Raw genomic sequence first — 14,322 nt, 5'->3', positions numbered from 1 at the left:
TAGGGAATGATTTGTACCAAATACAATGCTCTTCGTTTTAGAGATGTTCAGGACCAGTTTATTACTGGCCACCCATTCCAAAACAGACTGCAACTCTATGGTAAGGGTGTCAATTACTTCATTAGTATATGGTTGAATCATCAGCATACATGGACATGCATGCTTTGTTTAATGCCAGTGGCAGGTCATTGGTAAAAATAGAAAAGAGTAGAGGGCCTACAGAGCTGCCCTGAGATACACCACACTTTACATGTTTGATATTAGAGAAGCTTCCATTAAAGAAAACCCTTCGATAGATAGTTCTAAATTCACGATATGACAGATGTTGAAGTCATAACACTTAAGTTCGCAACAACAGGTTATGGTCAATAATATCAAAGGCTGCACTGAAATCCAACAGTACAGCTCCCACAATCTTCTAATTATCATTTTATTTCAACCAATAATCAGACATTTGTGTCAGTGGAGTACATGTTGAGTGCCCTTCTCTATAAGCATGCTGAAAGTCTGTTGTTCATGTGTTTACAGATAAATAGCATTGTATTTGGTCAAACACAACTTTTTCCAACAGTTTACCACTCTTGGGTAGTAGAATGACTTTGACTTTCCTCTAGGCCTGAGGACAAAGACTTTCCTCTAGGCTCAGATTAATACTCAGATAGCTTTCTATCTGTTCATAATTTTACAGGTTTTTGTCATAGTTTGTGCAACTAATGGCTATGTCTCCCTTGAACCAGAATCTGGCCTTAAATTAGACTTTGATATGGGGAATCTCATTTGAGCCCAGGAAGCAGCCATTCAACTTGCCGTTCACCAGCGTTTCAAGCGTAATAATGTCAAAAATATGTTCCTTACTCTCCAAATATGGAGTTTCGATTAGCATCTGTCGTCATTTACTGCCGTCACGGCTGGTATGTACTTACAAAAAAAGTCTAAATAAAAATGTACAAACTGAAAAAAAAGCCTATTTGGCACTTTCAATCGCTCACGTTCCAATGATCCCGGATAGCACAGCACTAACCTTATTGCCATGCACAGGTCTTAATAGCTGAAAACATTGATAATGCCCGAAGAGGATTTTTTAAAAGTTGTATGTAACTATTTCATTTAGACCTTTTTTGGACCGTGACGGCAGGAAAGGACGATAGGTGCTAATCGAAACTCCATATTTTGTGAGTAACAAACTTATTTTGACATGATTAAACTTGACAAGCTGGTGAATACAAATGCTTAATGGGTTTAAAGGATATTCGCAATATTAAACGTCTCCTGTTAGGACGGATTCTGGTTCATGTCTCCCTGACATATCCAATGAGTCACTGTTCTTTGATCCTCAATACTTACAGAACATTTAAAAAAAAAAGCTCAGGTTAGTTGTAGTATCTTACCGGAAATAATTCATTAGTAAACCTATCAAAAATATGTGCACATCTGTGGTTGAAGTGGGCTATTCAATTGGGGGAAAGGATCACTTAACTTGTTGACATTTTTGTATCCACCTATCAATGAATTCCTGAATATGTTATTGACACCATGACAATATAGTAGCCCATTGACCCCCCCTTGCATCTAATTAAATCAAATATAAATAAGCAAAATAATATGAGCTCTTTGATTTTACAATATTTATATGATGACGGTCCTGTTTTGTTCATTGCGTAACATCCGACATTCAGGGTGAAGACTTCCTGACTGCCAGCTCAACGATGGCGTCCTGCGCTGAGGTTGGTGTTTTGACGAATTATAACCTGAAATAATAAAAAGGGGGTTCATTAGTTTTGACTAAGATATACAGTTACTGAAAATCAAACTGACATTTGAAATATATTAGTGTACCCAATGGAGAACCCATATCAGTACTTCTAATGTCTGTTTACAGTCTCATGGCTAGCGCTAACAGCCGTAGCTAGCTAACTTGCTAGCTTTTCAGACCATTCCCTTTTTACCTCTTAGCTAGATGTTTTTCGATTTGCTTTTAACCACTGATGTGTTTGTGGTATGGATTAGCATGATAACTTAGCTAACGTTACCTTGCTGTGTCTTGCCATTGTACCGCGTGGATCCAACATTCGAGTTAGTACTTATGTTAGCTAGCTAATGTTTATGCGATTTATTAGGGATCTGCTTCGGTCAGTTATGAGCCGACCGAAAGTGCTGCATCTCAGAAGAGAGAGGAGAACCTCCGAAAATTCCGGGAACTGCATTTCAAAAGGGTGAGTTTGTTCAAAGGTTCTCCTATTTCAGACACCTTCTAGTAACGTCTTGGCCCATTTAATGGACTAAAGGAGCCTAACGTTTCTCCTTAATAGACCAATAATCTAGCCCAAAAGCCAGCAGATGGCTATATTGAGTTAATTAATCTTACTGTCCAAAGCAAAAGTCAAAGGGAATCTATGCAAATCAAATGTTATTGGTCACATACACGTGTTTAGCAGATGTTATTCCAGGTGTAGCGAAATACTTGTCTTCCTAGCTCCAACAGTGCAGTAATATCTAACAAGTAATATCCAACAATTCCACAACAATACACACATATCTAAAGTAAAGGAATGAATTAAGAATATATACATGTTTGGTCAACAGCATAGACTAAGATACAGTAGAATAGAAGATGATATATACATATTAGATAAGTCATACAAAATATGTAAACATTATTCAAGTGACTAGTATTTTATTATTAGTGGCCAGTGATTTTAAAGTCTATGTATATAGGGCAGCAGCCTCTGATGTGCTAGTGATGGCTATTTAACAGTCTGATGGCCTTGAGATAGAAGCTGTTTTTCAGTCTCTCGGTCCCAGCTTTGATGCACCTGTACTGACCTCGCCTTCTGGATGATAGCGGGGTGAACAGGCAGTGGCTCGGGTGGTTGTTGACCTTGATGATCTTTTTGGTCTTCCTGTGACATCTCAGTCCCAGCCACTGCCTATTTGCATAAAGTCCAGTGAAGTTCTTTGAGGGCCGTCGTGGTATCAGCTTGAGGGTAGAGGTCGACCGATTTAATTGGCATGGCCAATTTTAATTTGGACGACTTTCAAGTTTTCATAACAATCAGTAATCGGCCTTTTTGGACGCTGATTACATTGCAATCCACAAGGAGACTGCGTGGCACCTGTTATGCGAGTGCAGCATCAAAAGGACCTTGTGGCTGCAAGGAGCCAAGGTAAGTTGCTAGCTAGCATTAAACTTATAAAAAAACAATCAATCTTCACTAGTTAACTACACATAGTTGATGATATTACTAGGTTAACTAGCTTGTCCTGCGTTGCATATAATCAATGCGGTGCCTGTTAATTTATTGTTGAATCACAGCCTACTTCGCCAAACAGGTGATTTAACAAAAGCACATTCGCGAAAAAAGCACAATCGGTGCACAAATGTAGCTAACCATAAACATCAATGCCATTCTTAAAATCAATACGCAGAAGTATATTTTTTTCAACCTGCATATTTAGTTAAACGAAAGTCATGTTAGCAGGCAATATTAACTAGGGAAATTGTCACTTCTTTTGCATTCAGTGCAAGCAGAGTAGTTTCTGGATTTGACCATATTAATGACCAAAGCCTTATATTTATGTGTGTTTATTATATTATAATTAAGTCTATGATTTGATAGAGCAGTCTGACTGAGCGGTGGTAGGCAGCAGCAGGCTCGTAAGCATTAATTCAAACAGCACTTTACTGCGTTTGCCAGCAGCTCTTAGCAATGCTTGAAGCACAGTGCTGTTTATGACTTCGAGCCTATCAACTCCCGAGATTAGGCTGGCAATACTAAAGTGCCTATAATAACATCCAATGGTCAAAGGTATATGAAGTACAAATGGTATAGAGAGAAATAGTTGATGTGTCATAATGCCTATAATAACTTGCGGCTTGAAGGGGTTCCTTCGTTATATTACTGTTCATGTCTTCCATAGGGAATGTCTTGATCTACTTCAAATAAGGTCTGTGTTTCGTGCAGGCTTAAACCGCTTCAGCGTTTTGATACTCGTGTAAATCTTGCTAGGGTAAGGTTTGTCAACATTTTCATAAATCCACTCTACAAAAAAAATATATCTTTGCTTATATTTAGCCGATATTGATCAGAGTTACCTTGTCCTATGGATATCTACACAGTTACCAAATTGGCAAGGTGGTGTAAGCCTACACGAAGTGAATCTAAAAATATCCTATGGAATTAATGATGGAACCGCTTTTCAGATTTTACTGGAAGGTGTCATGGGAATTATGACTCACACTTTGGTAGTCAATTCTTATCATGCCCGTTATTAAAATAGGATTCCCTGCATATAGAAATTTGTTTTTTTTTTCAACAATCATCACAGGTAACCTTAAACTCTAGTTTTATTATTCAAACAGTTGAGAGTATTTGTGTCTCCTAAGCATCTACTTTGTGCATGACACAAGTCATTTTCCCAACAATTGTTTACAGACAGATTATTTCACTTACAATTCACTGTATCACAATTCCAGTGGGTCAGAAGTTTACATACACCAAGTTGACTGCCATTAAACAGCTTGGAATATTCCAAAAAATGATGTCATGGCTTTAGAAGCTTCTGATAGGCTAATTGACATTGTTTGAGTCAATTGGAGATGTACCTGTGGATGTATTTCAAGGCCTACCTTCAAACTCAGTGCCTCTTTGGTTGACAAAAGTATCTATATCCATAGTAACATGAGTCCTATATCGACGTAACCTGAAAGGCCGCTCAGCAAGGAAGAAGCCACTGCTCCGAAACCGCCATTAAAAAAATGCCAGACTACAGTTTGCAACTGCACAATTGGACAAAGATTGTACTTTTTGGAGAAATGTCCTCTGGTCTGATGAAACAAAAATATAACTGTTTGGCCATAATGACCATCGTTATGTTTGGAGGAAAAAGGGGGATGCTTGCAAGCCGAAGAACACCATCCCAACCGTGAAGCATGGGGGTGGCAGCATCATGTTGTGGAGGTGCTTTGCTGCAGGAGGGACTGGTGCACTTCACAAAATAGATGGCGTCATGAGGAAGGAAAATTATGTAGATATATTGAAACAACATCTCAAGACATCAGTCAGGAAGTTAAAGCTTGGTCGCAAATGGGTCTTCCAAATGGACAATGACCCCAAGCATTCTTCCAATGTTGTGGCAAAATGGCTTAAGGGCAACAAAGTCAAGGTATTGGAGTGGCAATCACAAAGCCCTGACCTCAATCCTGTAGAAAATGTGTGGGCAGAACTGAAAAAGCGTGTGCGAGCAAAGAGGCCTACAAACCTGACTCAGTTACACCAGCTCTGTGAGGAGGAATGGGCCAAAATACACCCAACCTATTGTGGGAAGCTTGTGGAAGACTACCCAAACGTTTGACCCAAGTTATTAAACAATTTAAAGACAATGCTACCAAATACTAATTGAGTGTATGTAAACTTCTGACCCACTGGGAATGTGATGAAAGAAATTAAAGCCGAAATAAATAATTCTCTCTACTATTCTGACATTTCACACTCTTAAAATAATGTGGTGATCCTAACTGACCTATGACAGGGAATTTTAACTAGGATTAAATGTCAGGAATTGTGAAACTGAGTTTAAATGTATTTGGCTAAGGTGTATGTAAACTTCTGACTTCAACTGTATGGACGACGTGACACTGGAGATGAGCCACTCCAACTATACAGCTGCATGCATCATCCCCAGTGTGCTGATACTGTAGCAAGAGGGTTCTTCTACTCAAGGCATCAACTTTACGGAAGACCATGTTGGATAGTCTGACAAGGCGGTTCTCCAAGGCCGAGGTGACCGTACCTGGGGCTGGCAACTGTCCTGGATCCACGTTACAAGAGCTACGCCTTCACCTCAGGGACAGCACTAGAAAAAGTGCTGTCCCTGAGGAGGCTGAAGGAGGAGTCTGACCTACTAATGAAACCAGATCCCAGAGCCACAACAGTTGGGACGAGTGAAGAGGAGGACCCAGATCCAGGTGCAAAGATGGACAGCCTCTACGCTAGAATCCTTGGAAGCCAAGAGGGCAAGGATGAAGTCCAGTGCAGTGAGCTGGAGCGTTACCTCACAGAGCCCGTCATTGACAGAAAGAGCGGCTTGCCTTTGGAGTGGTGGAAGCAGAATGAGGACATACTTCAATCACTCACTCCACTGGCAAAGAGGTTTCTCTGTCCTCCACCTTCTTCAGTCCCAGGTGAGAGAGTGTTCAGTGAGATGGGAATCATTTATGATAAGCGGAGGAGCAGACTGATAGGGGAGCATGCAGACAAGCTCTGCTTTCTGCACTATTGAAGACTCATGTTAAAAGGAACCACCAGCTTTCATATGTTCTCATGTTCTGAGTGGGTAACTTAAACGCTATCTTTTTTACATGGCACATATTGCACTTGTACTTTCTTCTCCAACACTGTTTTTACGTTTTTTAAACCAAATTGAACATGTTTCATTATTTATTTGAGACTAAATCAATTTAAAGTTAAAATAAGTGTTCATTCAGTATTGTTGTACTTGTCATTATTACATATTAATCGGTATCGGCATTGAAAAATCATAATCGGTCAACCTCTACTTGGGGGGGGAATATGCACGGCTGTGACTAACCGAAGATAATTCTCTTTGGAGGTAATACGGTCGGCATTTGATTGTGAGGCATTCTAGGTCGTGTGAACAAAAGGACTTGAGTCTCTGTATGTTATCACAATCACACCATGAGTAGTTAATCATGAAACATACAACCCCGTCCTTCTTCCCGGAGAGACATTTATTCCTGTCTGCGCAATAAACTGAAAACCCAACTGGCTGTACGGACCCAAAGTATATCCCAAGAGAGCCATGCTTCCGTGAAACAGAGTATATTACAATCCCTGATGTCTCTGTGGAAGGAAATCCTCCCCCTGAGCTCGTCAACATTCCAAAACCATACCGCAAGCAATGAGTTTTAAGGTTCAGAATGAGCATCGGTGCTCATCACAATTTCCCCGGTCAGAACATACTATTGTCAATGGGTACTAAAGGTAGTTAGCATTTTATGAATGGGTTAGTAACATCTTAGTAGCCTACCCTCATTTGAGCTCACAAGTAGCTTGAGTTTATATGGTATAGCTTGGATCTGTGTTCTTTGTATTCAAGTTCTGGAATTTATGTATTTTGTGGTATCTGTTGCAGAATGAAGCACGCAAGCTCAATCACAAGGAGGTTGTGGAGGAGGACAAGAGACTGAAGCTTCCAACTAACTGGGAGGCTAAGAAAGCCCGTCTGGAGTGGGAACTCATGACCGATGAAAAGAAAAAGGTCTTTATCAACGTACATAGTTAACTGCTATGCATAAAGGGAAATTTCACCGAGGGTGACTTTGGGTTTGTTTTGATCATGTCTGAGGAATTGAGGTCAGTGAGATGTTTCACACACAATTGGCCACAAAGAAGGCAGGTCTGGGATTTGCTCGCCGAACGGTACACCAATGATTGATATGTAGTCCTGCTTTGTGGCATTTCGCGAAGCCTCTGTTATACCGATCATACTATACGTTTGTCGGCATGTAGATCTGGTTGTCCTTTTTCGATAGAGCCATTGGACGTCTTTCAGCGACGTTCTGATCGGCAGATTCCTTGCTAGATGTACAAGGTCACACATTTCTTTGCAACTTCTAAAAGACTACAGCTCGGTGTGGGGTGGAGCTTACTGCTCTGGCCCCATTGTGCATTCACTATGAATGCTGGACCTTGTGGTTCACAATGAGCAGACAAATACACGGGAAGTCGAAACTTGCTGATTCTAACGGTGAAATGAAGATGCGTGTTTTATCTTGCGGGGAGATTTTTGATGTTTATGACTCTACGTAATATTGTTAATGTAGTAATGACTATATACAGTGGCAGAACTAAGGTGAAATAATTATCACAGACACTGCTTGTTGGATGAACAGTAAAATGTTTTTTTGTTGGCTGGTCAAAAAGATGTCAAGTCCTGCAAGTTATGTACCTTAGGATAATAGATTAGTCATGTTATAAGTTTATCTAGTAATTGTATGTACTCTGTTGCTGTTTAGTGACTTGGTGTGTTTCTGTGTGATTTCAGGAGTGTGCGGCCAAAGGGGAGGACTATGACAGGGTGAAACTGCTAGAGATCAGTGCTGAGGATGCTGAGCGGTGGGAGAGAAAGAAGAAGAAGAAGAACCCTGACCCAGGATTCTCAGGTGAGAGATAGGACTCCTTTACTGAGCGAACAGGACTTCAATCCCTCAGCTGGTCACCTTTCCTGAACAAGAAAAACTCTGGTCCCTAGTTATAGGCTATTATATATATTATACTGAACAAAAATATAAACGCAACATGCAAAGTGTTGGTTTCATGAGCAAAACAAATTTGCAGACATTTCCATACGCATAAAAAGCTTATTTCTCAAACAAAAATGGGCACATATTTGTTTACATCACTGTTAGTGAGTTTTTGTCCTTTGCCACGAAAATCCAACCACCTGACAGGTGTGGCATATCAAGATGCTGATTAAACAGCATGATCATTACACAGGTGCACCAAGGAGACAATAAAAGGCCGCTTTAAAATGTGCAGTTTTGTCACACAACACAATGACACAGATTTTTTGAGGGCCATTCAATCGTGGGCTTGGAGAACACCTATCAGTATGTCGTGCTGTACATCCTCAATCTTTTTTTACATTTTTATCAAGCTATTACCTAAAATAAGATTTACGCCTGGAGAAACAAGTGGGAAAGAGTGACTTTTTAATGTTGTTCTGTAGAGCCTGGTTGTTTGTAAAGACCTCAGCTCCACAAAGACCAGCCTTTAAGGCAGCAGAAATTAGATTGCGGGATAGGGCTACTGGACGTGGTACAGTCACTCCAGTGCAGCCCTGTACAGAGCAATTCTGGGTGTGTGTAAAGACCCCTTGGGATAAATAATTTTTAACTGCCTCCAATTTAATTTGCCAAAAAGGATCGCTGCGTTCCCCAAATATGGCTGCCATCTGTTGCATCAAAACGTCTCTGAATTAAACCTCTGGGGAGAGAATTATCACCAGAGGGGCTTGAAAGGGCCTCATCTCCCTTAACCAGATGCAGGTTTTGTCGCAGGGCTTTGCGCCTGCTTGAAGTTAGTTCCGGTAATTATACCCCCTCTTGTTTGCTGCCATTGGCCCGCAGGTTACGCAGAGGCCCAGCTGCGACAGTACCAGCGCCTCACCAAGCAGATCAAACCAGACATGGATGGCTACGAGAGGCAGCGAGGGCAGTGGTGAGTTGGAGCCTCCTCATAAAACGCCTCTCTTCCTTTTCCATTACTGAGTGTGTCAGAGAAGACCGTATTTCCCCCATAAAATGAGTAGCATGACATATTTTTTTTTCGTTGGCCTTAAGCTTTCAGTTATTTTAGATAATCGATGCTGCCATCCCAGTTTTCACAGATCAGCGTGCCCCTCTCCTGCTCCTGGGTTCGTTTTGACATAGCCACAGACTCAGTCATTTCATGTCTTGAAAGCGTCAATGTGAGGCAAACACTCGAGAGGAACGGTATGGTTATAGTTATGGTGGGCTTTCTTGATCAGCCAAAGATGAGTTCAGTACCCACAGGTTTTTCCCCTTAATGGCTGCCACATGTGGAGCTGTGAAGGGTGAACTACACTACAGCATAATGTTCCCAGTCATAGAGATGACTGGTATTCAGTTTGGGGAGATGGATGGCGTAGAGGAGGATCATTATAATGCCTATTATGTTAACTGACTCTCCTGTTCTGCCTCACAGCGGTGAGGATTTCCACCCCACATCCAACAGTCTGATCCATGGGACCCACGTCCCTTCCAAGGAGGGCATCGACCGCATGGTGGAGGATGTGGAGAAACAGTAAGCGTAACACAGACTAAGATCCTATCCCTTTCTGACCTTGCATTCAACGCACTGGAGTCCAAAACAAGAATGAGAGCCCTTCGTGAATGGGGGCAGGCAGACCTTTGCGTGCATGAAACCTGCGGCATATCTAATACCTACTGAATAAGCCCCAGTGTTAAGCCTGATGGGGCTGGCTGATAAGGCTGTTAAGGTATCTCCCGCTGGGAAGGTGCTGGAAAACTCTTGTCTCTCTCACTTTCTATCTTAGTGGGGGACTGGGAGTGTCCTAGTTAATGAGCTCTCATCTCTGATTTTCAGTTGGCCGGATAGGCTGTCAGAAGAACGCATTTGCCCAATTCAATAATGCATGTCGTGCCTTTTGAAAGAATGGTCATGGAATAGACCAGTCAAGCTGCACACTGGACCTTCCATACCAGCTAAGGTCACAGGGGTTATAGTTCTCCATCAATGCGATGGATTTCTGTCATATGGGTCCTGGAGATAGTTTGGAAATGACTAGTGCTGAGCGATTAACCAAAATGTTGGTTATTTTTTAAACAACTGATTGACCGATGTCGGTAAAATAATTTTGAATTCCATTTTGTTAGCGTTTTTTTCTGAGAGCTCAATGTGCAGTTTCTGTAGAGATGAATCAAGCCTGAACTGTGCAATGTAAGGGAAAGAGGGATACCTAGTCAGTTGTACAACTGATTGCAATCAACTGAAATGTAGTAGGGAGTTGTAGTTTCCAAAAGGCCAATATTCTACATAGTTTAGCGCAGTAAACGTGGTAGTTAACAACAATGACCATAATTCATTGCGCGCCCGCTTAAACTTGTCCGGGTCTGTGAGGCGTAGACAAGTAGTCTGAGAGAATGAGAGAATACATGATCTAAGTGATTGATAGTTGGTATTCAGCAGTCATAAAAGTATGCCTTGTTTACTTTGAAGAACTACTAAAATAGTGATTTTTGTCAGACAGAATGGGCAGCAGCTCTATAGAGATGAGATGACTTGGAATGAAATAATAAAGCCATGTGAATAAATGATGATGGTTAATAAGTGACGAGCATTAATGGCCAGTCACTACCATCATGGGACTTTTATTGTTTTATCGAAAACTGTGATTCCTTTAAAAAAATATATATATATCGAACCGACCTCAAAAAGCAATAACCGCTCGGCATTAGAAATGACCCAGCCTAATGCAGAAGCATGTCTGTTCTACGAAATATGTCCTCTGAACTGACATGCGTGATTGTTGCAGACACTCCGATGTTCAGATGAAGGGAGTAGTCCCTAACAGTAGTCTATAAGACACAGAGCCCAACTCAAACGGCGGTGTCTAGCCTACTACTGATACTGCTGGCAAAGTCATTCAAAGCCTCTACTTTATCACTCAGGACGAAATCAAACAACCCCATAGTAGAATAGTTGACCTATTTACCTAGTCAGCTTGTTGCGTGTTCTATATGAGATAAATATTTATTTTGAGGCGCATTGAAGTTGCGAAGAGCCATAGGGAGGGAAATGTTTTCTGACAAGCAGTCAATGCACAACTATTCTTAATACAATTACAGGAAAACACTTTTGAAAGCAGTTTTGGCTTTTGTTAAAAAAGAGGGGGGTCCCAGTTTTTTATTTCTTTACTCTTTCGATAGACTGGTTGGTTGTTTAGCAACAAAACCGGCGCGTGTGCAACTCCGGGGCAAAACAGATGGGGTTGGCTTGGATTGTTGACATGTTTATTGAAAACATAAATACATTTGCACAATGAGCACTTTTTGTCTCCCAACTACATTGTAACAATTGTTGTTTAGCTTGTGAATTTCAACCATATAATCATAGACATGACATCAGTCAAAACACCTCAAAACAAGACGTGGTATCAAGAACAATATAAAACTAGCTGAAACGAGTCACCTACGATTCCCCAGATGGCAGTGTCTTGTCATTGTTGCTAGCAATCTGGCCACACGGCCTTCTGCCCCATTTGAAGCGTGCGTTGTCATCTAATCCGTCTATTGCGCGAAAGGCATTGATTTACAAATGCAGTTACAACCGGAGTTTCAAGCATGGTTTAGGTGCAGCTGTGCAACAGAGCTCTTAAAGGGGCAATGGCATCTTATAAGGTCAATAAAATAATTATTCATAATAATCAGGATGTTATGTCCAATGTGGCAGCGGTGGGAAAACGTACACAATTGTCATACTTGAGTGACAGTATAGATACCTTAATAGAAAATGACTCAAGTATCAAAAGTAAATGTGATTGCTAAAATATACTAAAGTATTGAAAGTAAAAGTATAAATAATTTAAAATTCCCTATATTACGCACACTCCAACACTCAGACATAATTTGCAAACAGTGTGTTTAGTGAGTCTGCCAGATCCGAGGCAGTAGGGATGACCAGGGATGTTCTCTTGATAAGTGCAATAATTGGACCTTTTTCCTGTCCTGCTAGGCATTCAAAATGTACTTTTGGGTGTCAGAAAATGTATGATGTTAAAGTACATTTTCTTTTGGAATGTAGTGAAGTAAAAGTTGTCAAAAATATAAATAGTAAAGTACAGATACCCCAAAAAACTACTTATGTAGTACTTAAAAGTATTTTTACTTAAGTACTTTACACCACTGCACTGTGGTAACTGCAGATAGGCTGAAGCATGGGGTTTGTCCATGTACATTTTATAGCCACTATGCTGCATCAGTCAGGATACAGGTGATGATGCTTATTGGCTATATGCCTGTTCCAATATGTTAACATAATTTTTTTTACATGTTAACCAATATGTTATTGGGCTCTTTTCTCTGGGTGGAAATTGTATTTTAGATGGTGTCATTTTATTTCATTTTGGAGTATTTCCTTTTAAAAAGTCACCACAACTGAGCTTCTCAGTTCTCCTACATAAAAATGATATTAGGGAGGACCCCGGGCCACCTAAGCAAGGGGACTGGAACTGGTCGAAGTCATACTGTACAAAATGATCCTCTTTCCCTAAAAGCATGATGGTCATTACTTTCTGACATGAAATGGGGGTTAACTTGGCCCCAGTCAATCTGAAATTGATGTAGGTTTCAGTCATTATTATTATTTTTTGTTGCTTCAACCCCTGAGGTCAAGTCCTCAAGTCCCACACACCTGACCAGCATATTCCTTGCCCTAGTGTCCCTGGGTTACATTAGACCTCATTCTCTCCTCTCTCAACACCCAGCTATATTTAGGGTGGCCTTGTGTTAGTGATGCTCCTGTGAGAGATGAGACTGGGCTGCCAGGGCATGACGCACATCTCTGCTTAGTAGACACTAACTAAAGGCTGTGAGTTAGCGAATTGACTCTGTGTGCCTGTGTGTTCGAGTAGAAGAGTAAGGTTGTTTATTGGTGCTTTGGCATATGAACGTGTACTGTCTTTGTTTAGGGATTGTTGCTTTTGTGTGATGGTGAGTCATTCTGGAGAGACTGGATTTTAAGTAACTGAATGAGGTTTTTCTACTATGATTGTTGTCCTTTTGGTTTGTAAGTTGTTTGTGTGTCCTTTTGGTTTCTTGACACTGATCCTTTGCTGTTCACAGGATCGAGAAGCGGGCCAAATACAGCCGGCGTAGGGCCTACAACGATGACGCAGACATTGACTACATCAACGAGAGGAACGCCAAGTTCAACAAGAAGGCAGAGCGGTTCTATGGCAAATACACAGCTGAGATCAAGCAGAATCTGGAGAGAGGCACAGCAGTCTAACTGGACTGGTGATTGTAATGGACACTTCCATTTCCTCTGCTTTGTTGTAACTGAAGCCCATAATTATTCGCTGGTTACAGGACTGGTCATGTACGTAGAAACCAAAATTGTTGTCCCTATGCTTACGTCTCAAGGATCAAGTTTGTATTTTGACGCTGACAATTCTTTAGAGGCATTTTATATTTAAATATGTGTTTCTGTGTTACTATAATCCTTTTGCTCAGTGGGAATGGTTAAGTGCAACCTGAATGATCTTATAATGCTATTCCTGCCTTTCTGTCAGTGTTTGTATCGTGTGTATGACCATGCATTTTCTTTAAATAAAACATCTTAAACGTTTTTGTTATCTAGCTATGTGTAAGTGTTGGCCTTGGTTTGTTGCGTGCGGTCTGGGCTGGATGGGGGGGCTTGTCATGAGCGTGAGAATAGAACACTTATTCTCAAGGCTATAGTGTGTTTTATGCCAGCAGAAGAATGTGTTAGTAAGTGCACGAGGAGATAAACAATTAAGCAATTTAATTTATCGACCACATCTCTGTTAAGCCGACTGCCCCCAAGCAAAATGATATGAGCTAGGAGAGGCTTGTGACCTAAGATGAGATCAAAGACCGTCAACAGATTCCCATGCTATCCTCACCCATCCCCCCCTGATTTAATTTTCTCTCATATTCTGAATCAATGTGTCCTCTGGGTTAATAGAAAACACGATGTGGGGATCCTACAAACACATTGAAAGGGATTTGATTCTCCT

The 14,322-nt window shown here is 40.9% G+C and overlaps 1 protein-coding gene across 1 annotated transcript; it reads left to right on the top strand.

The window, feature by feature from the left end:
- The first annotated feature begins 1,615 nt into the window (after positions 1–1,615).
- Positions 1,616–13,910, top strand: LOC129812763 (pre-mRNA-splicing factor syf2-like). The gene is made up of 7 exons (XM_055864609.1): positions 1,616–1,724; positions 2,118–2,213; positions 7,153–7,278; positions 8,065–8,182; positions 9,149–9,239; positions 9,747–9,845; positions 13,406–13,910. Exons 1-7 carry the CDS (start codon positions 1,707–1,709, stop codon positions 13,569–13,571), a joined length of 714 nt encoding a protein of 237 aa, XP_055720584.1. The 5' UTR covers positions 1,616–1,706; the 3' UTR covers positions 13,572–13,910.
- Positions 13,911–14,322: the final 412 nt, after the last annotated feature.

Source organism: Salvelinus fontinalis, chromosome 16 (assembly GCF_029448725.1).
Source record: "Salvelinus fontinalis isolate EN_2023a chromosome 16, ASM2944872v1, whole genome shotgun sequence".
Lineage (NCBI taxonomy): Eukaryota > Metazoa > Chordata > Actinopteri > Salmoniformes > Salmonidae > Salvelinus > Salvelinus fontinalis.
Note: the sequence above shows the minus strand (reverse complement) of the source record. Positions and strands in the feature narration are given on the sequence as shown.